Source organism: Polistes dominula, unplaced genomic scaffold (assembly GCF_049000335.1).
Source record: "Polistes dominula isolate Pdom_NZ unplaced genomic scaffold, Pdom_raw_medaka contig_15, whole genome shotgun sequence".
Taxonomy (NCBI): Eukaryota; Metazoa; Arthropoda; class Insecta; order Hymenoptera; family Vespidae; genus Polistes; species Polistes dominula.
In genome coordinates, this window is record NW_028300915.1 from 7,476,011 (window position 1) to 7,503,697 (window position 27,687).

Here is a 27,687-nt window from a genome sequence, read left to right on the forward strand (position 1 = left end):
TTACGAGAAAATCTCCCATATTTCTCGCGAAACGCGTAACGTTATATAGAACATGATTTTCCCACGGTTAGAGTGACCCATAGCTTTTAATCTTTGCGATTAATTAACCACGTACGTGGTAGGTAGCTTCTATTCGAAATATATCCCATGAGATATCCCGTTAGACGGGAACCGTTATTGGTGATGCACACAGACACATCATTTGCCAGGTCTCTTCGTAATCCGCGTGGGCTTTTGGGGAATGTCCTTGAAGCAAATGGAAGTTGAGCAAGCGTATAGCTGAAATAGCTGTGCATGCAAATGAGAAAGAGAAGAAGATAATCCGTCACTCGACGCGTCCTCCTTTCCTTCCTTCTCTCGTGCAAGAAAGCATAGATACGCAAGCGCACGTTTTTAATTTATCATCGAATATTTCCACATCTTTTCTAAATGATCATCAATCGCCGTTAGAAAAATTTCTTTTTCCATTACGTAATACACACGAATATTTAATTCCTGATACAATTGGAAAATAAACGAAAGAAAAACAAAATATATGATATTAATTATTTTGTTAATTAGTACCTAAATCATACTTTCAACTAAATGCATTAAACAAAAATGAATAAAAACTCAACGTGCTTTTAATGAAGTAACATATTTAACGATACGAATAACGAAAGGAGGAACTTCATAGTCTTTCGTGTTCATGCGTTTAGCAAGTTAAACGAAGCTTATCTCAAGTAAGAATAAACTTCCTGTTTTAGTCACACATGGATGCACGTGAAAATGAGAGAACATAAGCACAGCAGTCTGATTTGTGTTAAGCGACTTCTCAGAAAATGTGTATCATCTGATATAGGTCCTTAAACACTGAAGAAAATTTTTATTCGATTTTGTTTAATGATACCTTCTTCGCAATACTTGTTATTTGTCATTCGTGAACGTAAGATTGTTGAAGAATAAAAAGACATTATTTTAAAAACATAAACCTATTAAAATCGGACATGGCCAAATGATAAAAAAAACTGGTTGTACAAACACACAATATTTATATAAATAAGCTCTGTTAAAATATATCTCGAAAATTGTTATTTACCGAATTGATAATACTAAAAAATAAAATTACATCTACGTCCACAAAACTCAGGCAAATTCACACGAATTATAGTCATGATTGAAAGCTATATGCGCGGAAAACATAGTTGATGTCCCCTTAACGCCCGATTGTCAATTACTATTATTAGCTGTATCACGGTTTCTGGATCGATATCGGTGATACAAGTGCCATTTTGATCAAACGTACTCATAATAGAGAGATAGCATAAAGCTCTCGAGAACGTAACGAAATGAACATACACGAGAACTTCGCTTTCTGCTTGCCAAAGCCGAATTGAATATGCAACTTTGACCATCTTCATCTACATTTCAAAGGAAATGGGGTTATATTTTTTGTATGCCTTTCTTAGTTTTGCTTTTTTCTTTTTTTTTGTTGTTGTTGTTGTTACACTAAAGAATACTTCGTTGTACTTAAATGTAAATAACGACAGGATCCTCCTATCTTAAATATTCTTAATTGTCTTTGATGAAATACTTTCATTGTTTAATGTGTAATTATAATTTTTTGACTCAACTATACTAGACTTCGTTACTCGTTGTAATTTTATTCAACTACCTTTCAAAGGAAAGAAGAGAGCATGGCCAAAAAAAGTCATACGTTCGTGACACCGTGTTAATGATACCATCGTTGAAGCTCGCAGCTTGAACACGCACAGAAACGCTACGTTGTCAGCGCGGAAAGACTACGTATAATTTTCTTTCAATTTTATTACGTCAAGTGAAACACTTTTAAACGAATTCTCTTAACGATTTTGATGAAAGTTTTTAAATCATTTAAATGATCGCGTTGAATTTCTTTGTGAAGATTTCTTTTTTTATAGAATATATCGTGCTAATTTAAATGATATAAGTTTAAACCTTTTTCAAACTCGGAAAAATTATTCGAATAAGATTATATATTGAAGAAATAAAAATATATATATAAAAGAGAGAAAAAAGAAAATCAAATAAAAATTTTAAACGAGAGTATTTAAATTTTAGTAGCAATGCTACGTATAAAAATCTTGACATTGATCGATTGTGATCCCTGAAAGGTCGGAAAAATGGCCGACGACGATAACCATTCTATCGAAAGCAGATACGTCGTCTATTGTTAACTGAATGGCCGGTTCTATAGGAAAGCAGCTTTTTACTTTCGGAACTAGATCGTATCGCGACAAATTTACGACCAAATACAATATATCTATAAAACGCGCAATGCGACAAAACTGCAGTAACATTCTATGTAAAGTTTAACGAGTTTCTATAATAAGCAAATATACTAAACAAAAATCGATCAATTTGATAGACTTTCAATATCGATAAATTCATCAAATTTTATGTAACATTGATCAATCATTTTTCCTTAAGATCATCATGTTCTTTTTTTTTCGTAATAACAATTTGAAATAGTAGACTATGAACATGCAATTATAAATTCATTTAATATACTACTGCTACAGCAAGAAAGTAGTGATTTTTTTAACGTTCCATCAGCCATAATTTATATTTGTCTAGCGGAAATTGAAAAAAAAAAAACAAAAAATGAAAAAAAAAATAAAATGAAGAAGAAGAACAACAAATACCTATGGCACACACATCTGGCCAAAAAGTCGGCCAAAGAAAAATGCGAATTTCATTCTATGAACTTCGGAAGAACACTCACGAACAAAACTTTACTTCTTAACTTCGATCCTTTATAACGTGCTCGCGTACATCGAGTAATGAAGTGCACGGATAACTTTTTTGAAATCTTACGATTCGATCGTTTTATCCTACAGAAAGACTTGTCTTGTACCGAACTAGCCCCAATTAAGCGATAATCTTGGAGAACAATAGAAACTCGTTGTCGAGTCGTTAACGTGACCTACTTGTAGAGATTAAAATCCCATAATTTAAAGAATACTTTAAAAAAAAAAGCAAAAAATATACGTAAGAAGGTTAAATAATAGATATTTAATTAAAAACGAGAAGATTGTAAACAAATTTCTCTTGAGATTCATTTTTTAGTCATCACGACTTACGCGAATCAACCGCGATACGAAGTAGTAAGGTTCGCTATTAGTCAGACAAACGAAGAAAGTTGAGCAAAATTGAAACACGAACAAAATTATACTTGGATAAATTAGTCTTATCTCAGATATATTCAATTGCTAATATAAATAACGAGTAGAAAAAAGGTGGAATAATCGAATTTTGATTTTATTGTTGTATAGTAATTTAGAAAAAAGTTGACTATAAAGAGATTAAAAGTAATTATCTCTGATATATATAATAAAACTTATACATTATAAAATACATGTATACAAGTTAATGATTTAAAGACACAAATTATTATGGAAATTTTAAAAGTACTATGTTCTCTGGTGAAGTAATCTTTTGAATATCAGAGTCGACCTGTAAAAAGTAATTGTGTATCGTAATTAATACGACTAATTCGATTGTTCTTTGAAAATAGTTTAATTACAATGCAATGAGTCTTTGCCAATAGAATTATACGGGCCACGAATTTTTTTAAATATTCGTTTAGATAATAAACAAAACTACTCGATGATTTTGTAGTGAAGTTTGTATCTCCTACATGAGCGGTTCAATTAAATGACGACTAACCGCAAAACATTAATGTTTGCCAATCAACGAGCAATTGGCATCATTAATCTCGAAACATGTCATCTCTTTGATTGTATCTTGTAATACCACCAAATTATTTACCTATATATCAATTTAGCGATCTAACGACTGACACAGTTATCTACTACTATTCTGTCACATTTATTATAGATCCCGTGAAAATATCGATGAACATTCACATTCAATAACCATGCAATCGTTGGTTATCATAATTAAGTGTTATGATCTTCCGACATGTTATTCCAATCGAATATTATAGTAAAACAATAACAAAACTATACAATAAAAACTAATCATCAGAAACTAATCGTAAAAACAAAAAATAATCGAAGTCAAAACAAAACTGAAAAAAAATTCACAATAAAATAACATAATCTTAAATATTTCGAATGAAAATTAAACACTTTCAATTTAAAGCACCGTAATTTAATGTTTCAACGCTTTTATACAATTATAAAAATCTTTATCAATGTAAAAATAACACGAATGCAGCCATCTATTATTCATATTTTATTCTCTGCAAATATTTTCTCCGTTAACGTTTAACTAATAATAAAAAAAATAAAATAAAAGAAGGGAAGAAAAAAAAACATGATAGACATCGTAAAATCACAAAAAAAAATAACTTTCGCCATGTTACGAAGCGGAGCGAGCGTTATTGATGACAAAAAAATAAATGAAAATTCAAATGAACGCAGGATAACACCAGATACGGCCACCTACCGTTATTATGTATATCACGTTATCGTTACGTAGACTAGTATTACATATATAAATTTCATTGTGACGCATTTTGGACCGCTCCGAAAATCAAGTGCTATTATTATCATCTAACATCACGTCCATCGTAAATGCTTGCATTCGATAAAGTGTATTAAAGCGATCACTAAAGCAATTCGGTTTGATCGGAATGTCAAACAATGCAAGATTTACCAAAATTCAGAATCAAACAGGAGACAAATTTGTGTGTTTGTCCGTTTATGCATCTATTTGGTTGCGATCTTCAAATTATTGCTACCTATATGCTCTAACTTGAAACTAATTGATATTGAGCTGCTAATCATTGGCTAATATTTATTTATCACTGATCTTAGTAAAAATAGAAAAAGAGAAAGAGACAGAGAAATAATATATGATAGAAAGAGAAAAAAGAAGGGGGAGAGAGAAAGAGAGAGAGAAAATACGATATTCTCGAACGCATTACTGACCTGATAATCGGGAATGAAACAGAGAAGGAGAGAGAGAAGCATTCATGACACAAATGTCTGACCGAATAATGATTTGTCGCTTTCGAGGGCATGAATGCGACCCATGGCGCGGAGCATTTGGTATAGCTGCATAATACATGCTGAACGCATTTTCGGAGATAGCCAGGAGATAGAACGAGAAGACAGAACCTAGATTGAAAGGACCCAATACCTTTGTGCACGAAATTTACCTATATGTATGCATATATATGTATATGCATGCATGCATACGAACTTAAGTAAATACGTGTATGGGCACCCGATAACGGGCCACTGACTAATTACTCCAACATCCCGTTATCGTACGCCAATGTCTTGGTCCAGATCTCGGAGGATCTCTCTCTCTCTCTCTCTCTCTCTCTCTCTCTCTCCCTCTCTCCCATGTTCTCTATATTCAACCTTGATTCTACAAACAGCAATAGGTATACGTACATGTACATACGTACGACGTGTTACTCCAACTGTAAGCAACAACGTGTGTTCCTTTACGATACCTAAGAGGCATCCGCTTTGTTACGATAGTAATAATAACCAACTGTGATTGCACCTTATCTTCAGGAACTTCCTTCAACCAAAGTCGATATATAATGCGTTTTGAATAGAAAATTTAGCAAAGAGGGATATGGTCTTACTTGCGTCGAACGAATAATTATCTAATATTTTCCTAAATTTGGAGATCTCATTTCAAATCTAACCTCTAGCAAAGAGATACACTTTAATTATGGTACGAACATATATTCTTGTGCATGTAAATACGTGTATATATATGCGAATGGCAGAGTGTGTTCGTCTGTGTATGCTTCTGCGGAATCAAAGCAATTTCTACCACCGCAAATTATCCCTAACATTTATGTATGTCGATCTCATTGCTATTACGAGATAGCAAATCATGCTAACGAGTTTATTTCGGTTTATAATTGTATAAGTATACTCAATATTATTTATCCATTAAATTAAATATTTACTACTACGATTAATCGAAAATTAATATTATAAATTTGTAGATTAATTTTTACCACGTAATAAATTGCATTCGTATAAACAAGCTAATCAAATATTCGTAAAAGAAAAGATATCTATAACATAGCAAAACGTTAAATCAACAACATTTTCAAGCGTTAACAAACCTGATCGAACAAACAAAAAATGTCCAGTTTATTTGGAATAAATTGATGCTTTTTCATCGGTTAAATCTGATAACCTGCGATAACTTCATTTCGATCAACGAATATTGCGGTACATTGAACTAACATTCGTCGAGCTTTTTCCATAATAATTCAATGACATATGCCGGCAAAGTGAAAGCCACTCGTAATGAACAAACGCTTCGAACAAATTTTTTCACCTTACTTTCATCCATCATCCGTGTTATACATATATATATGGTATATAAGCGTACCTATAGTAAAAGCGCTCAAAAATGGAATCCCCGTTCCGATTCCACTACCGAGATATAATTTTCGTCGTGGCACGCTACGAACCGCTATTTCACCTCGAATGTAAATTTAATCGTCGGCTCTTCACGTCGACCAGTCGGTCGAACTTCATTTTCATCTACGGCGTAAAGGTGAACGTATTTTTCCGGATAAATAGTACCAACCAGACAGGACACGAGGGATTTAACACCAAAACTGTTTTTCTCTCAACCAAACTAACCGATCGAAACAAAAGCTTCCAATGTTCCTTTGTCACGTCGATTAACTCTTTCTGATTTTGTCGTTGTGTTTGTTGTTGTTGTTTCTCCTACTTTCAATAAACAATTTCTAGCAAACCTCATTCTATACACATTATTCCTTTTAAGTGTATACTGTTAGATAACAATCGTAGGATGAAATCAAATTGTATAATTAGTAAGAGTTTCGATAATCACTTTTACTCGTGGACGTCCGAGAACATGATTGACAAGGTTACTTGCTAACGTAATTATACGATCGATCTCGACGATACACGAAGCTTACGTGAGTTAGTTGAAAATGAAGAATTATATCAAAATTACGAAGTGGAGTTATTCATATTCTACAATTATTATGCAATCAAGATTTTTCATTATTTATCAAAATATGAATATTTTATGTATATGTATATATTTAAGTGATTATTATATTTAATTCAAAATTAGAATAGTAATCTTACTCTCATTAGATTTTACGATTAATCGTAATATCGATTAGTTCCAAACAACTTAATGTATCTAATTTAACACTTTTATATCATTTGTCTAGGAATAAAATGTTCTTTGTTGCGTGACTAATATTCAACTAAATAGTCTTTGATAAACACTTCCGTCTCACCGACACTTTATATAACACGAACCTTTCATATACATAAACTAAGCAACTTAATACGATAAATCAATTTCAAAAGAGCAAGTATGTAATATGTACATCACGATCTCATTCGTAATTATCGAAAGTTAAAAGCATCTTTAAAAAAACGTTGAATTACCACGATAAAGAATAAAAGTAAAAAAAGAAGATCAATCGGAAATAGTAGAATGAAAACGATGAACTTTCCTTTCTTGTGTACAACACGTTTGACAATTAATTCGGCTTGCTTCTATCTATTTAACTGCGATGTTTCTATTGACCGAGATCGGATTGTAGCTGATACTTTTTTACGCAAAAAGATTCTCTACTATTTTTTTCTCCTTTCTACGCTCCTTTCTCTCATTTTCTCTACTTGTTTTGTTGACATAGAATCAATGGTAGAGTACGAAAAAAAAAGAGAAAGAAAAAAAAGAAAATCCCAACGTCCAACCGTTCACAAATAAACATTTTTCATTGATTAGGGAAAAACATAGGAGAAAGAGAAAAGAAAGAGAGAGAATAAAATAACTTTCATTATTCTAGATTGACTCAACTTTTCAATGCAATATTTAACGAGAGTGTTTTAGAGAAAGATAAAAAACAAGAATTATATTGTATAAAAAACAAAGATAAAACAGAAAGATCCAACGTGCGATTAAATTTGTTATCGGTAATCTTAAAAAAAGAAATATCTATAAAAGCGTATAATAAAATTGGTAAAGAAAGAGACATTGTTCGAATTTCGTATTGTTCAAGGAAAAATAGGTGTACCCCATTCAAGGGATTTTACGTTTGTTTCGCCATATGTTCGACAAATGTAATATACACTCGAATCCACAAAATTCGATACGAGTTGGAGATTCGATCGTTACAATATTATCCCCTGTGAATACGCGTCTAGCTTATCGCTGTAACCTTTCGTATCGAAGATGACTTACAATAGGTGTAATCGTAGCACGCACCCGGTCACGTCTTTAATACGAACGCTATGGCATATTGCGGATAATTTCCAATTATTTGACAAAATGCTTATACGTGCTATAACGTTACTGCTACTGATACGAAAACGGTATTGTTTTTTATTAAATTTCATTTTCTTTTTTTATATTTCCCATTTATTGTTATTGTTGTTAACGTGCCAATAAATGTAAATTTTATTTTTACGTAATCAAAGGTATACAAATATAGTTATCAAATAAAATAGTTACCGTGTAAATATTATTAAACAATAAATACCATTGTGATGATATACGCAAACTTACCAATTCTTCGAATTAGTGATTAAAAAGTAAAAAAAAAAAAAACAGATTAACCAATGTTAGTCAGTGCGCGTACATGTTTTTTTGGAAAAAAATGTACGAACATAATATTTTTTTATTTTTTTAAATAAAATTGTTTTATCGTTCAAATATAAAAAGTTGACGTAAAACAAATCGTTCATATAAGAAAGTTTATTTTTTTCTTTTCCTTAATATGAACAAATAGCAGGAAAATAAGATATGAACTACATACAATAAAATAGTAAGTCAGCCCAGAAACTGACGTACTCTGTTTCAATCCTTTAAGAAACATTGTTTGTAGCAATCTAGGAACTGTCAAAAATAAAATTTAATTTCTTCCATAAATATCACGTCCGATAGATAAATATGACTTAAGGTACGATCGTTGAAGAAACAACAAAGAATCCGTGTCTTGTTAAAAAGTAATATTAGATTAAACATACGATACAGAAACTAAAGTTTAAAAAAGGAAATCCAACAAATTGAATTGCAAAAAAATGTTTAACAATTATAACCGATTCCTCTTCATTCAATTAAATAAAATTTAATCTGCATCGTGGGACGTATACGTAAAAATGCACACGCAACGCAATTTAATTTTTCATTAAATATTATATTATGTAAAATTATATGAAATTTTCTTTAATGATTATATATTTTTTTATGCTACAAATTTCATAAGGAAAAAAAAGTAATAAAATCAACGAAACAATTAAACATTGGTTATTTCATATTTTCATATAAATATATTATCAAAATTTTCGATATTTTAACTCTGTGCAATTTATTTTCAAACTTTTCGATGGAAAATTATCGAGAAAATCGCGACAAGGGACTTTTAGAATCTCATGCGGGATGCTCATAAAATATTTATCTAACATGACAACGAATACCGGTTTGGGAACAAACTCGTTATTATTTCCAAGTAATGACTCTGGTTATTAACCCGATTGCGGTAACTAGAAGTCACAGGGGTGGATCGATAAAGACAATATACCGTCGTCAAAGGGAAGTGCCATCGAGCAAAACTATAACGTTTTACAGTCGTATTGTTGATATCGAGGGCAATCCAACTTAAGCAGGCGTCACTTCGACACGTCTAATGACACAATAATGCACTACTGTGGCTTACAATTATTCTCAAGTTATTAGAATGAAGGATTTCATTTCTTTAGACATAACAAAATGACATATTACGGTCCTCGCTTAATTAACAACGATTCCCTTAATTATCATACAATAACAATGTTGTCTATCTACTTAACTTTTTACAATATTCAATTATTTTAATGTCCAAGAAATAATGGGGGGGGGGGGTACAATGATAATGCTGTTAATTTATACTTAACACGTTGCTTACGAACGGGGTTACGAAAATTCTCTTACATATTAAACCGAACTTTAAAATCGTGCTACCAAATATTATGTTTACGTTAGTTTGCTGTATTTATACAATATTTCTTTTTTTTTTTATACGCGTGTATGAATTTAAAAATAATTTCATTAAATTATATTCAATTTGGGCTAAAAAATAAAGAAGAATCGACGAATATAGATAGTATTATAATATTTACGAATTTATAAATGCGAATGAAATAACTTCTTCTATATGTTGTACTAAGCTTTTAAAAATGTTTAAAATTTATTAAGCTTCAGAAATACGTCGAACAAACGAAGCAACATATTCGATATGTTAATTAACATTGAACCATCGACCATTACTTTGGTATAAAGAATAAAAAAAAATCAAAGAGATTATAGATAAAATTTAAAGACTCCCGAAAAAAATAAAAAGCACATTAAAAAAACATTCATTCATTAAAAAAAAGAAAAAAACGACTATGAAACGATCACCGAACTGCAGAAAAACGGCTTGACATTCGAAATAAATATAAATCGTTCGTGAAGTACTTGGTCTTTCAGATTTATGAAGCACATCCTTTACCACCTGTCGAATATCAATGGCGGAAGACGATATCGAAAATCATCCATTTGCGAATTCGAAAATTTACGATGTCGATTCGTTACGATCAGAAAAAAATGTAAGATAAGCCAAGCCCCCGATTCGCTGGCATCACAAATGAGAAATTTGCATGGTTATTTCAAGGATCATGTTTTCTCTCTCTTCTCTCTCTCTCTCTCTCTCTCTCTCTCTCTCTCTCTCTCTCTCTCTTTGTTGAAGACGTGAGACTACAAATATTACACTTTCTGTCCGTAGGATCTCTTAAAAACGATGTTCTATAGAAAAAGTACGATAACGGGAACAATGACGTCCAAAGAAACGAGTCGTAAAATATTATTTCTAAATTCTATGCCTCCGTAACTGGTAATAACTATCACACAGCTTCGCTTCGCCGGGCTTTGTTTTAGTTAATAAAAATTCCGGCTACTCTAGAGATAAAAGGGGCCACTCTCGTTATTCATAGAGATAAATACGCTAGAATTATCTGCACCATTCGTGCGAATTTTCACGTCACGACGAAAGAATAATAATTGAAGCAGAGAGGAGGAGAAAAAGGGATCGATAATTTAAAAGAGTTCCGGACGACAAAACCGGAGATAGGTACTCTTCATTTGTTTTCTTTTTTTTACCATCATATCGCCCCCGCACACTTCTGTCTACATATGTGATGCACACCTAGTGATGCTGCAGACGTCTACTTAGAGAAAGAAGAAAAAGAAAAAATATAAAAAAAAATAAAAAAGAAGGAAAGAAATTTCCTCTCTTCCATTCAAAGAGTTAAGATAAATGGAACGTCTAATGAAACGTTCATATACGTTTCCAAAAGAGCGAACATACAGGAGAATTTTTGTTTTAAGCAAAACGCCTGTACACACACACACACCCGTACTCTTTATTATACGAGATATAAGGGGAATAGGAAAAATTTGAATATATGTAATATAAGAAAAAATAAAAGAAAAATCACGGAAGAGTTGGTATTCATAGACTATAGCACGGGATAGTATATTTGGTAAGATAATATGAATATTCATGGATGTTATCTGACCTAGCTTCTCGTCTCTGAAAATATATTTCTTACACTCCAATTGAAATAAGAATGATATGCTAACCTTTTTTCTTTTTTTTTTTTTTATGATATTTTTCGTTCGCATCACGAAAACGTATAAATTTGATTACTTGAATCATTACCATCTTAAATATATATTTTTCTAAAAGAACATTGCGTTATTTTGAGACATTTTCAACAACTTCGATTAATTTAAACGAATGAAAAACTTCGTTTGTGAAAAAAGTCACGCATTTATCAAGGACATTACGACCATTATGTATTTGAAAATTTACCATATGTCTTTCTTGTATCACGTTTTCCGAGAGAAAAATTATGAATATTTTTTTCACGCTTACGAGTCGACCGCAAATATAAATGCAAAATGTGTACGCGTTGAAACAAGTGGTATAATTATGTAATAACCATAAAAAAGAAAAAAAAATAAATCTACACTGCGATAATTACCAAGGAAATATCTCTTATGAATTAAATTCAGTATTATTATTTTCTCTCTCTCTTTCTCTCTCTTTGGCAAGTATATTTGAGAAAAAAAAACAAGAAACACAAAATAGAATTAGAACAAAATAATTTGTACAAGTATTCGTTTATGACTAAAATATACGTAGAAAATCATTTCAATTATTTTCATACGAACAATCAAATATTTTTGATAGATTCCTTACCAAACGATTCTTTATTATACTTTCATGATTCGACCTTTCTCCTTTGAAATATATACATCACCTAACGATTTATAGAGATGGCTAACAATAAGACACGAGATAGCGAATCATACAAGACGGTTCATCAAGAGCAACAGGTGGCTACATATCACGTGTAGCAGGCTGTCGATAAAACTACATACGATGTTGAGATTTTCATTTAGAATATAAACTGCAGGACATTTATCAAAGAAGAAACTACACATAAAAAAAAATAATTCTATCGTAGAATTTGAAAATTTGTGATCACACTCAATCGATACTTAACATTAACTTTGATCGCAAAACGAGTTCAACCAAGATTCAAAAAAATCTATTTGAATTCGAAGATTTATTATGGAAAACCTGTTTCGTAGTTTATTCAAATATATATATTGAAAATAGCTAAGCGGTGCTATAAAACTTTCGAATAAAATTCAGCCTCCTCGAAAGAAAAAAAAATAAAGCGGTGAAATTCTCGGGAACGTTAGAATGTAATGGCAAAAAGGAAAGAAACGGCTCAATATTTCCGCTACGTCCAAAACAGTTCGAAGGACCTTTCACCGGGCTTCTATCCGTTTCTATCTCTCGTAGAAATGGGCATAAATGTGCGAGAACGAGGTATTCGACGATTTACCCCAACATTCACGTTTTAGCCAGTAAAAATGAAGAATTTTGTGAGCTTTCCAAGTGTTGTAACCACACAAACTCTGTGCAATAGTAACACACCAAGTGAAATCTGGGTCAATACGAAAAATGTTGCGTTTACGACCAGTCGATATTAACGAATGGTGGAAGAATCCTGAAAGACTTTTATCGTAGTCTGGAAGGCATAAGTATTGCTAGAAACGCTACCACTCCATTAACGCTTTGCAGTTATATACGTATTTTTCTTTTTCTTTTTCTTCTTCCTTCTTTTTTTTTTTGTTCATTTTTTTTTTTCAACGATCAACAATATCGTTATTCGACGTTATGCACTCCATTACTTCAAAGATCAAATTTGAAAAGATGCCGACATTACGATTACCCTTTTTTGATTGTCCACAAAGTTTTCTCTTTTTTAGTCGAGTCTCAAAATGCCCACTTCGCATATTAATCAAATGTTTACAATCTCACGAACCTTCGAACTTTCGTTTATGTTCAAAGTTTGTACCAAGTTTTCAAAGAATTTAGAAAATTGTATAAAACTCTTTTTAATCTCCGAGTGAGAATGGCTGTTCGAAATTACAAAGCACAGAGAATTTTTCCAAAAGGAAAGAAGAAGAGGAACGTGCGCTATTAAATGAGAACGATGGTTATATACGGGACTCTTTTTATAATTGTTCTTTATTTTCAACAAGAAATATTTCTCATTCGACATAATATTTTTATCTTCTAGTATTTCCAACATTCCCTCTTCTTGTATTTATAATATTGTAGGAAAAAAACTAGTATTCAGTTCTTTTCTTTATATTTTATTTTCTGGAAAAGGAAAACTCTATTCAGAGACTAAAAGAAAAGATTAGGAGGGCCATAAAACCATAAACAAAGCTAAGAATTATCGAGATATATTGATGCGATGAAAACCCTTTATGCGGTGTCGGGACCTTTGAGGAGTTTCAGATTCCTATCTAAGTACGTACGATACCATAAAATAAATAACATTCCGATATTCTAGATCAGGTTTTTTTATGCATAGTTTCCACTACCAAAAACTATAGGCTGCACCCATCGGTGGACTATGGGGTGGATCCTTAGGCTATTGGTCAATAAGATTCATAATCTCCTTCCCTCTACAAAGGGGTGTAGCTCATTTCTTATATAAATATGTGGAAAGAAGTAAGAAAGTGTCCTTAGTTAGTCAGTCCTCAGTTAGTTTTTAGTCTGTATCAGTCCTTAGTCAGTCGTTAGTGCTCAGTCGGTATCTGTCTGTGTGTTATATCTGTAACTTTTATGCATTCTGTATTTTGTAACCACGCCACTTTTTTGTAAACTTATGTAAATACCGCTCGACATCACATCATCATAATTTAATAAACTATATTATATTATATCATCTTCAGTTTTATATTTTTCTCTGTCTGAACCCCACAATATCATTTATTGCAATCCTTTCATTGGTTTCTTTTTCTTTTGTTTCTCTTCTTTCATTTTATTTTCCTTATTTACTCCAACGTTTCATTTCGTGCTACTTTTCTATCGAAGGTGAAAAAAATAAACGAACTCTTCTCGTTGTTCTCGATTCGTGAACTGAAATCTAAATCAACTCTCATCAAAATTTCTACTAGCACACACGTTAGTCTGTCTTATTTACAAACTTTATCTCCACTAAGAAGAAAATAAAGGAATTTTTAAAAAACTTATAGAAACATTGTTTTTTTAGACAAATTATTATCTCTATTTTCTATATTCAATTCTGATATATCTATTCTTTCATGCATCTGTCACTTTCCAACTAACCAGTTCATTCACTCGAAACTTCATCTTTCTCATATTCAAACTTTTGCTTGGAATTCATTTTTCAACGTAAATCGTCAGAAAATTAGATCACCGAGGAAAGAGTATTAAGTATCGAAAAGATAGCAAATCCAAACTGTAATGAAAAATTAGATAGGGGCATCTGTTGGAAAAAAAAGAAAATTAATTCGTTTCACTAGTGACAACGAATGAGAAATGTGTTTCAAATTGTTTTCGCTTGATTAAAAAAATAATATCTACGAATTAGTACGAGTTTCAGTTTGATTAAAAAAGAAAAGAGGGATAGGAAGATCTACGTCATTACGTCAAGAGCATAGTTGTAATATCTCCGATAGAAAAAAAATGGTAGAACATTTTTCAAAAATTAAGAAGATCCAAATGACAAATTCCCCCTTTTTTTCCTTTACTAAAACCTGTTCGGTCCTCTTCTTCCCGCCTCAAATTATCGTTTATTCCATCGATCGCGTAACTTAACTGATAGAAAAGTCTACAAAAAAATGACACGTCTGTCGTAAAAGCAATTTCATCAGGTTCTTTTATTATCGAGAACTAACCATATCCGCGATATCAAAGGCCAAGTACAATATGTTGTAACCATGCTTATTACTAATTATCGGTTTTTCATCAAAGGCAAGCGATATTAAAACGAGATATGAATTTTTTCAAAAAATATTTCAATATATTATTTCAATATATATTATATTATATAATAATAATAATAATAAATAATGCGAATACCTATCGAAGCAACATTTTACCCGAATTCCTGTGTTTAACATATTATTACTTCTAATTGAAACGAAAACAATCAAAATGACGTTACCGTGCTGATTAAAGAAATCGAACAAATTTGTAATTACGGTTGAGAAAGATATATGCTATTCACGTTGGTATAATTCAAAAACAAATATTAGTACATACCTATATATCTACCTATCTACGTAACTGTGTAAGCTTTCATTTTTGGCGGGGTTAAAAGCTTTCTAGAGATACTTCCTGCAATGCGGATACGAGAGAAGGAAAAAATTCGTGTACATAGTGAATTTCGAAAGTGTGTCCAGAATTATTGCTGACGATATTACGTGAGCTAACATATCCGAATGAAGAAAACCGGGCCACAGAATTTGATACAGAAGGCAAACCTTCCTAACAGTGCCACCCTCCTTTGACCCACTATTTGGATGATGTTCAACCATTGTACATTGATTATGGATCACACGTGATTGCCCTCGATAGGCCGATGTGCATGAGAAACGAGGAATTCAATTTGAAATTAGACGTTGACGGTGTCTATCTCTATCGAAACGAACGTGTATAGATAGCTATTGAAATTGTTACTATAACAAGGGCTAACATTGATTAAATTTATAATAGCAAGTAAAGGAGCTAAAATTAAATAAATACAATCGTTTAAGTAACAAATTCCGTTTAAGCATAAACGAATTTTGATCATTATTAAAATGATGCCAATTAAAAAGACTAAAAATAAATGTTATATATAAAAATAAAAAGAATAATACACAAAATGGCATAACTGTCGGAGTAAAATAGAGTTGTAAGAATAATGTTGTTTAACTTGAACAACTCATATAACAGGGAATGTACATATGTACATAGATGAGAAAGTCGTTGTCCTAGCAATATTTCTCGCGAAAAGTTTTCTAAGCAAGAGCTGGAAACGTCGCCGCACATTCTGCTGCAAATACGTGTGAGTTGAATCTATGAAATCGGATCGTGGAAAAGAGGTCTCTCACATATCCGTTAACGACGGACTCACCAAGAGAAGAAGACAAGCACTGCTGTGGCCCTACAGGTCACGCGTTTGCGGCCTTCGAAAGTAGGATAAGCTACCCCCGCAGTAGAAAGTCGAGAAAACACGGATCACGTATGGCCGCATGAAGGTGGCTGAATACCTTCGTATAGTAAGAGAGAGAGAGAGAACTCTACGTTGGTCAGATTAAAAATTTACTCTTACCGACTACGAACGTTCCAAGAGAAACATTATATTTTCGGGTTACATTATTGTACTATCATCGCTATACGTTTACTTTTTTTTTTTCTTTCTTTCCTTGATTTTTTTCCTTTTTTTTTCTTTTTTTATAATCGACTATTCGTTTTGTCAATGCATATATATCAAAATTTAATCCCATCGAGTGAATAAACGTTATTGGAAATACATTTATTTCAATAATATTTAATTGCTCGTTTTAATAGACATTCATGGAATATTAGCAATATTGAAATTTCGTGTAACTATCCATTTTTTTCTTTCTTTTTTTATAATAATTTTCAAACTAAATTGAAAAAAAGTACCTATATAGGTATAAAAGTAACTCGATAAAAGAGTATTGTACCATGAAATAAAATTTCGTGAACAAATCTTCTATCGTTATTACAAACTTGTAACTTGAATTTTGTCGGATTCTCATCCTGTATCATCTTTTATTTACTAAAGAAATAAAAAAAAGAGAAAGTACGAACAAATTACTAAAGAGAGAGAAAGAGAGAGAGAGTGAGTGAGAAAAGGGTAAAGAAAAAGGGATAGAAAAAACGATTACGAGAAAATCGCAGTGGCTTTGAGAAAAGGGTAAAGATCTCGCACGTTTCCAAAAGCAAAAAAGTAAAAAGAACTTAGAGAGGAGGGATCATGGTATATCGCCTGTCTCTATGCCGTTGTCGTCGTCGTCGTCGTCGTCATGCACATGGAAGATTGGATACCATCGTGGGTAGACAGTTAATTCGACGTATGGCACTGCTGAAACTTTTTACGGTACGTGAGGTAGCATACTAAACAAGAAAGTAGGAATGCGCATTGGCTCTAGCTACTACATCTGCTAACATCTTTTTCTCTTTTTCTCTGTTTTCCTCTTTCTTTATTTTTTTCTCTTTCTCTTTCTCTTTCTCTTTCTCTTACACATATTTAAAACCCCTATCTCTATTTTTCTCTTTTCTTTTTTCAGTTTCTTTCCTTTTTCCCCTAGTTCTGAAGTCGTTGTTGATCGCAATGATCCTAGAGTAGCATTGGTATTGGTGTTGAAGCGTATTCCGCATTTCCTAACCTAACAAATCTACTTTGCAAGCTCCTATTCGTGCTGGCGCATCCTTAATGCTATGCGTCATTTTGTACGTTGATGTCACAGAAAAAGAGGAATCGAATTCGACCGGTAAAATGAATTTTTTTGTTTGAGAAAGTCGAACTACCCTTCATACTCCTCCTCCTCCTCCTCTCCTGTTCTATTACTTCGCAATGTCGAATTTTCTTCCTGAGTAAATTATACTTTCTTATAGATCGTGTAAAGGAAAGAACGCATTTTGGATTACCAATGCAAGTGTATGGATAACGATGTACGAACCACTGCTAACGAAGATAAGTAAATCTTTTTATATGTCTGGTTCCGACTAGCTATCAAATAAGCATTTCAAATTCTGGGTCACTGTCCGTTCATATATTACCTATACTGTACTTTCTCGACCGCTGTTAATAGCGCAATTCTTGTTCGTTCTCCTCGTGCAGATACGGAAGAATCTTTTGAAACTTTAAAAACCACAGGATTTTAAGGCTAGATACCCACATATATATATTCCGAAATTTTCGAGTCCACTTTGAAATTCGTGGAATGGTAAGTCTTCTAAGAAAATAACCACATTCCCTCCCTCGAGCAATTTCCTTAATTCGATACTTCTTGGTTAACTGTTTAACGAAGCAAGAAATTCAACGATCTAAAAAAAGTACCTTTAGCGAGATAAGAAATGAAAAACGATGCAAAATACGAAACTCTCAATTACTTGATTTCGTCATTATGACACACCTATTGAATTGTATTAAATTATTTACAATGGAACTTCATTTATCTTTGTCTAATAAGAAATGAACGATTTTTTCAAAAAATCCTGTTATTCGTGATAATACCTAAAAATTAATAACTGTTTTTTAAAGGGGGAATAATATATCTAGACGTTTCTATCTTGGCTATTCTATCAACAAACCGTGACTAAGTTTCAACGGTATATACGACTGAGGAGAAACAAGAAGGACAATTGGTTTCTAGATGCTTTATTTAGCCGCGAGAACAACTCATCGTGAGATAAGGACTCAAACTAAGATTCCCTGTTCTAAAATATGTATATTACGCTCATCGACGATAACGCTTCCGAGTTTCTCCTACTTGCTAGAATTACTCGTGTATAGTGATGTTGCTGGCGCATGCACGACCTTTCTCTTTCTCTAACACTCTTTGTCTCCCTTCCATTTCCTACCCTTCCTTACCCTTTCTCCATTTGTTACTCCTTCGGAGGAAGTAAAATGGCTCCTTCTCTTCTTACCCGTACCTACCGGCTACAAGGCTTTCCAACTTGGCTAATTTCAAGAGTAAGTCCTACCAAGCCGAATACTAAACCCATTTCAATTAACTCACGACGTTATTTCCCGTGAATTTCGAAATATCGTGAGCGTAAAGCTCCCAAATTTCTCAACGCTTTCGATCTTTGTTTCTTAAGTCGACGTCCGATTAGAAACATTCGGCAAACTTTAAGCGATTAATCGTAATATACGAACCTTAACGAATAATCGATTGATCGAATTTACATTAATCAGCTTAATTGAATTGGATTTCATTTTGAATTCAAATATAAATTAAATTGTCTTAAATAGATTATCTTAATACTTTTAAATCTTATATTTAACATAAAATAAAATAACAAAAGTAATAAAATATATATGGACCGTTTATTTTGAAAGTGGTGTAAATCCACTTTCTCTTGTTTTGAGAAAATTAAAGGTTTTCATATCAATGATTACTCAATTTCTTTTAGCGACCAATTTTAAATTGTACAAAACATGCGCAATTTTTAAAAAATTAAATATTAACTAGTTATCCATAAAAAGTTTACATTAAATTAAGCATAAATTACATGATATCTCTTTTTTTTTTTAATAGACTTACACCACTTTCAAAATAAATGGTCCATATATATACAGGAACTGAAAGGTTTCTTGAAAAACTTTAACTTGAACTAAGGTGCACTTAGATTTGCTTAAAATTAACAGGATAAGACGAATGTGCAAGAAGCAACATATAATGGAAGATTAATTATTGCACGGTTTGCACCACACACTACACGCAAGACCATGATATGTTATATTCTGGTGCAGTATATGCGTAGCTAGAGGCGCTATTCGTATTCGAAGGCACGTTTCACCTATGTACCAAACGTCGCAATATTGCTCTCTATTCTCTCTCTCTCTCTCTCTCTCTCTCTCTTTCTCTCTCTCCTCCTCATAATACGGTAGGTCAATACAAACATATAAAAAGTTCACGCTTATCATCTACCAATTGTCATGACTTTTTCCACCGATACTTTGGATATTAAAACGCTTACGGATACATTTGGAATCGCGATCGTGGAGATTTGTCTTTTATCAACGTGGTAAAAAATGAAAAAAAAATGTAAAAATAAAAAAGAATCAGATCCCCTGGTACTATTGAAAGGCTCATTTGAATTACCTACCGTTCGTAAAACTCAAATAAGCGTTTTATTAAAAATATTACATTTATTCAAAGAGAATAAATGAATATTATATCGAAAGTCGGATAAACGTATCGATCGTTTACGAGGAAGACAAAATGATTCGTTAATTAAATAAATGTCCACAATGATGCTTTTATTTGATTTTTCTTTTTTTCTTTCTTTTTTTTTTTTTTGTTTATTTATTATTTCTCGTCTCTTTTCGGTAAAAATCGTAAATTACTTTTGACTCTCAACACGAGGTAGTCCTTTTTACTGCAAGTATTTCTAAATGACATTAACGTTAACTAGTTGGGAGGAGTGCCTAAATTACTCTCAAAAATATGGCTCGCATTCAGTACCCACGTTCACCAAAGCGACATCGTTTATATATGTATATATACGTACATATGAAATGGAGCTAAATGATGAAATGTTGACAAATGTGACTGCTACATACAACCCGTTACTTCTCTGCAGTTGATTGGAAAAGGATTATAGAGAAAGAAAATACAAACCCTTCTCTTAAAATATATCCCTACTGGTAAAGAAAAAGTATTGTCCAGACAATACTCTAGATTTTAGAATGATATCTTCGAAAGTTCTCACAAATGGGGTAGTATCGATGTTGTTCCAATTATTTCTACTTTCACGATACTACTTGGTTAATTCCACGAAGAGATATTAAAAAAAATTTCGACTTTGTTCGTTGTACTGACAAAAACATAACCAAATCTTGAAATCGTCGCTCGCAGACAACAACTGGAACGAGAAATACGGAAATACGTCGCGTCACGTATCCCATCGTGTCGAGAAAACATGGAAAAAAAAATGGCAATACTTTTTAACGTTTCTACCAAAGTCTTCTATCAAAGATAAAGAATGAAAGAAAGAAATAAAGATAAAAAAGAGATAAATGAAAAAGACTTTAAAATTCGTAAGAGCACTCAAGAATAAACGAATAGACGATGAAGTCTCGAGTCGTTCATTTCCGTAACGTCAAACACCTCGATCTTATTCGCTTTACCTCGAATTAATTATAGTAGATCGAGTTTTAGTTCAACATAAAGTTAACACAGCCAGTTATCGAGGCTGCGCGTGTCCCTTCTGTTCTTAATTAGCCTCCTAATGATGCTCTTGTCACCCGCTATTTTAAACACGAGAAGCAGCTCCTCTCTAACCTACGTTCAAACTCATCTTTCGATACTTCATTCACGCGCATTTTATATTCGAGTATTATTTTTCTTTTTCATTAATACGTTCTACGATCACGATGAAGATTACAAGCTTTCTAATTTTTATTTTTATTCACCGACATAAAAGTATCTTGTTAATTAGATCCCGGAAATTTTTAAATCTAGTAAATCTAGCTAATTATTAATACATTATTTAAAATAATTATTATAATCAAATATAATTACAGCCTAACAAAGATTAAATACAGCGACAAAGGTATTTATAACTTTCATTAGAATTGCTACGTTGTTTCTTTCAGAAACAAAAAACAAAATACCTATTCTTCTTGCTCATTATACTTGTAATTATGACGTCGTAATAAATATTATAATAATAATAATAACAATAATAATGTTACACGAAAACACGTTTATCATTTTCTTTTTTGCAATTGTTGCATCGTAATGATAATGTATTAAATTATTTTTTCATTTCGTATCAGCCCGGATATAATTTTATTGATCTTCCCTAGTATTAAAAAATATATTAAAAATTATATGGAAGCCTTTTAATCTTTTTTTCTCTTTACGATAAATATTGAATGTAGCAATATATTAAATTTATAGATAAATTATCTGAATTTGTAATTAAAATTGTGAAACGTAATAATCTCGTCTAGTACCTAGCTTAAAATTTCAAATGTCTCTAAAGAAATTTTTCTTTAAGAATTTAGAAACTTCATTTAATCTCTTAGTAACAAATTACAAAGTTTTACTATAGTTCTATTGGTACTTGACACAACTCTGGTGATACAACCGAAAGACGGGAATTTTACGTATAAAAATAAGCCGAAAAAAGAATAACATTGTTATCGTCTGTAGCTTTGTTTTCGAGAAAATTTGAAACATTTTTCATTTAAGGACTTTCTATTGTCATCAAGTTTATGATAATTATGAAAAGAAACTCACATAATTAATTTTTGGCGACAATGAAAATCATTAGTTATAATAATAAGCTACCGTCGTAGCATCATCATCACAGTTCAACTAATGGAAACATACTAAAGATACGAAAAATAAGTCAGACGATCAAGAACATTATAGAAAGTAACGAATAAGAAAGCGTAAACAAAACAACGAAAACATATTACTTTCTTTTATCGACTTATTTTTTATATTTAGAATTACATTTTGTCCGGTTATACAATCCTGCGTATAGATTTAAATTACTCGATTTAATTACTCGAATGTATAATAGCTTCATTTAAATATAATTTACACAAAATTATATCTGTGAGAGTGGGAGAAAAATGAAGAGTGCAAGTGCATGGTACGCGTGAAACAATCGATGGACGTTGAAAGATTTGTGAAAACGTGCAGCGATATGAGTGTGAGTGCATGTAGCGATATGAGTATGATGTGAGTCATGTAGCGATATGAATATGAGTGTGTGTGGCAGAAAAGAAAGGCGAGCGTGCATAGCGATATCATCTCGTGTTATCGTTTTGTAATCTCCCCAAGTCTCTCGAATATTCCCGAACCGGAAATCGGAAAGAGGTCCTTTGTTTAATTGATTGGGAATAGTCTAGAGATTTCGAGAAGGATTGACGGAAGTGATTAAGACCACTGGTGGGGTGAATGCGTATATAAACGCGCGGAAAAAGTAGTGAACGCCTTTTTGATTCAGTACGACTAGTTGTGAGTGAACGAGTGTGATACGAGTGCATTACGAGTTTAAGATTTCTAACTATTATTTCGATTTCTATCTCTTTATTCTTATTCTTTATCTTATTAATAAATACTTCTTTAAATTAAATAAATTTTACATATATATATGTGGGGTGCGAGAATGTGAGTGAGAACACTGAAGCATGAGTGGACCAGAGGGTATCAGGTATAATCAAGCCGAAGATAAACAAAGTAAAATAAATAGTTAAATATCGATAGCGAGAGCGTCGCACAAAGAAGTAGATTAGGAAGAGAAACCAAGAGGCAATCATCGTTTAGTAGCCGAGCAAAGAAGGCGTTTTTTTTCATCACTCTGTATCTTTACTTCTTTATATTAAATATATTGCATATCCGTGAAGAGAGGTTTTTCTTTCTACATCAACCTATTAATAACACCGCAGAATTCTTTCCTTTTTACTTGTTAGATATCCTTTAGGAAAACTAACAGGAGAAGGGGAATCCCACATATATATATATATATATATATATATATATATACAAAACGCACAACGATTTCGAGGCTTTCGTGAAAATTTTCAAGCATTGACCATTGATGACATATGGTGAAAGTAATTCATCGGTCAAGTTTTATGTTATAATTCAACAACAATTTAATTACACGATCTTCACGCACATAAAACGAACGAACGAGTTGAAGATTTTCGAGATTTCCTACTTTCAAGGATTGTTTCATTCAAAAACATGCACAATTAGCAAGCAGATCGATAGTACATCGAACTTATGTGTATACTATGTGCGTTTTCAAGCTCTCGCGTGCTTATAAATATATAAATATATATATATATATATATATATATATATATATATATATATATATATATACACACAACAAACACACGCACACACACATACTTTAAAAATCCTCGAAATATTTTAGTAAATTTCACGAAAAAATTTCTTCCAAAGTACAGAAAAAGCAAAATCTTGTTAAAGCATAAGTATTACTCTTATAGACATATGTATATACATATACATATGTATGTAGGTAGAAACAGCATATACAAAAACTCGTAAAGGCTAAAAAGAAGGGAAACCGTAAGAGCATTAACGCTCTCATTTTATCCAGCCTCTCGATTTAATATTAAACGGCTAAGTTTGTCGGCGACATCATTCCGTGACTGAATCCACACGGAGTCGTATAATACATGCAAACGTCTCTCGATTATGCTACGGGTTATATCGGTGAAAAAAAAAGAAAATAGCCAAAGAAAGGATAGAAAAAAAGAAGTAAAAGAAGAGAAATAAGAATAAGATATGACCAAATCGGTCACGATATAATATATTATATTTAACTAAATTACCAAAAAAAGTAATTCCACGTACGAATATAATGAACAAATATATTTTCCAATATTTCTTTCCATCATCGAGAATGATATCGTCTAAATTGATCCTTTCGATTTTTGATTTATTTCTATTATTGCAATCATTTGTTTTTTTTCTTTTTTCTTTCCTTTCTTTTTTTTCTATTATAAATATAAATAAATATACGAAAGGACGATAACCGCGCGTTAATAGCGTTAGACGAACAGGAAAGAAACTCGTTAAGCTTGCAGGATAATAAATTTGAAAGGTTTGTTTGAACTTACGACGTCGATTATTTGCATAAGCGTAAGGCCGAAGCTCAAGACGAGGGGGTCGGACTCGTTTCCCACCGGCCGCTCCAGGACGTTATACGTATCCAGCAGATTTGACAGCAGCCTCTTCTCGTGACTACCGCAGCTTACCAGTCCTGCCCAATTTACATTTATAGTAAGAACTTTTTTATCGACACCTTAATTACTGGGCCCTTTCGTCCTATCCGACGAACTCGTAAAGAAATATCGCGTTTCGATGATAATCAATTTAAAAATGGATTGATATGGTTAATCAAAAAGAAATTAAATAACAAAAATATCAATTCATCAATAATGCGTATTGATGTTTAATCGAAGATATATAAATGTAATTTATATTTTATTTGTATGTATATCCTTCCAAACGGATAATTTTTATCTAATTAGGTCAGTGGTTCCCAAAGTATTTGCCTTGGCGCCTTGGGCAGCCGCAATTTTCTCATATGGGCGAAATATTACACAATTTTCATAAATAAAATCTATAAGTATCATTCAAAAAAAAACTCAAGAAAATGAAAATATTTGTATTTAGTTTAATTCCATGATTTGAGAATGTTCGAAAACTACAGACTAATCCATCTCACCAATTATTACAATTAATTGAATTTGTCAGATTTATATATATAATTATTTTTCCCACCTAAAATATATTTTATTTATTTTTGACCTAACTTTAAAAAAAAATTATTCTCGAAGTGTAAATGCTAGAAATTAGGATAAGGTGTTTTGAGAAAATTGAGGTTGAAAAAAAGTCGCCGAGAATCGAACAAATTTAGAAACCACTGAATTAGAGATTCATTCATTAAAGAAATAGTCGAACATTAAAAGGCTAGAGAAAATATATATTTAAACAACAATTGAGATCGTAAAAAATATATCCGTACATGCAGAGTAAAAGTTCTTCATTAAATGAAATATACAGGGTATACATCCATTTATTATTTTCTATGAAAATAAAAGGTAAATGTTCTCGTGGTAAAATAATATAATAAGAGTGTAAAGATACAAATTGTCAAAAAAAGAAATAGTTCAATCTTTGGCGTATCATCTTACATAGAACTTGGAACACGCGAAGATTTACTTTTATCGTACAATCTTTGAAAATCCTTTCGAAAACAGACTTATCTTAAGCACTACGTTCTACCTTACGAATTTCCTCGTCTTTTCGCGAATGTAACTTCGTCATCGCCTTCTATTCTTTCTCTCCCTTTTTGCCTTCTTTTCTATCACTTGTTCTTTTTCTTTCTCTTTTTCTCTTTTTATTTCTCTCTTTTTCTCTCTCCATCGTATTTTTACTACCCTCGAGAACGACAAAGGAAAATATCTTATCTAATATCTACAAATTGATCGTATTCCGAAATTGGAAGGTATGCGGAAAATTCTTTCTCTACAATCTCTGTAAAGAAAACAAGAGAAAAAAATGAAATATGAAAAAATAAATAGACTTGATCGTAAAACGAATATACAATATATGAACGTGAATGAATATTATTCCAATGGAAACAATATATTGTTATTAGTAAATAAAATACGAATACTCCAGTGTGACTCGTTGTTTATTCACTATCAAAATTTAAATTAAAATTTGTTCTAACACAACAAATCGAATAAATTTCGATGAGTTAGTTAGTCAATTTTACAGTTTAGATTAGTAAATTCCTTATTTAATTAAACATTCAATCTTTTGTTTTGTGATGATAAAATTGATCACGAAGGTCCTCTTGGTTAAATAATTTAATTCAGTTTAATTAACCTGCCGTTTATACTCAGATTGGGTGAATAATAGTTGGTGCGCGCTTAACTCTTAAACCAAACAGAATGAATTAGTCTGGAGGATTGGTCTTGACTTAACTATTTAAAAATTGAGAGCAACCAAAGTACCGAGTTCATTACCGATAAAAATTTATGGGCGCCCGTATTTTACTAACTCTAGATCGAAAATGGAACATCCGATCGGGCGCAAATATGATATCAGATTATTATTCGTTTATCTGTTAACGCGTATTTATTAACACACACACACACTTTGAAATATCATATCTATCTTTTTTGTTTTATTTTTGGTTACTCGATAAATCTGAAACTTCTTCGAATAAACTAGAAACGTGAATTTGAATAACGATCTGATGTTCTTAAAAAAAACCTTACTTTTCACTCCGTATTCTTTATATCCACAGAAATCAAGATCGCGGAGTTAAAGTTTCCCGAGCTATGTCGTATTGGAATATAAGAAATGGATTTATCTGATGTTTCGTCTCCGAACAAACTGTGATTCATGATAGTTTAACTTCCTTATCGGGAATTCGTAACGTAAATTTCGTAATAAATTATCCTTTTACAAAAATTGATACGCATATAGGGATTTTCTTCCCTGACCTCCAACAAGCTATTTCCTAACTTTAAACGAAAAAAAAATTTTTTTAAATACTACAAAATAAAAAGATGTCTCAAGTTAAAAGAAGACGAATGATACTTTTTTCTTCCGTTTTTTTTCCTTATCTTTCTTTGTATACGCGATTAAGTAGCCAACATTTGAGCATATAATCGCAATGATAATAATATTTCAAGTCTTTAGGATATACTATACATTTCACGTCATAAATATATTTCGCTTACAACGGAACACCACCGTTTCTGATTATTACAGAATGTTACTGTAAAGAAAAAAGAAAAGAGGAAGAAAAAAAGTTGTTAGGTAGAAATCAATAACCTCTCGCTTCTCCCTTACGATTGATATTTTTATACGACGTTAAAAATATTACATTAAACGAAGGCAGAAAACTTAAACGCTGGAAAAAGGGCCGACGCTACTTTTATGAACAGAAATTGTAGTTAAAATGAATAAAACCGAACGATAGAATGTGTACTTATTGATACGATCTGAAGATGTATTTATATTCACTAAAAATTACTTCTTATCACGTGAAAT

The 27,687-nt window shown here is 31.8% G+C and overlaps 1 protein-coding gene across 2 annotated transcripts in view; it reads right to left on the bottom strand.

Moving 5' to 3' along the window:
* nAChRa7 (nicotinic acetylcholine receptor alpha7 subunit) overlaps positions 1-27,687 on the bottom strand; it is a 177,271-nt gene that overhangs the window by 109,315 nt on the left and 40,269 nt on the right. The window contains exon 2 of one of the 2 annotated variants that reach the window (XM_015330050.2): positions 24,732-24,874. The exons of the other annotated variant lie outside the window; for it this stretch is intronic. Within the exon in view, the coding sequence (XP_015185536.1) occupies positions 24,732-24,874 (143 nt within the window). The remainder of the gene's footprint in view (positions 1-24,731; positions 24,875-27,687) is intronic. 2 annotated transcript variants of the gene reach the window in all.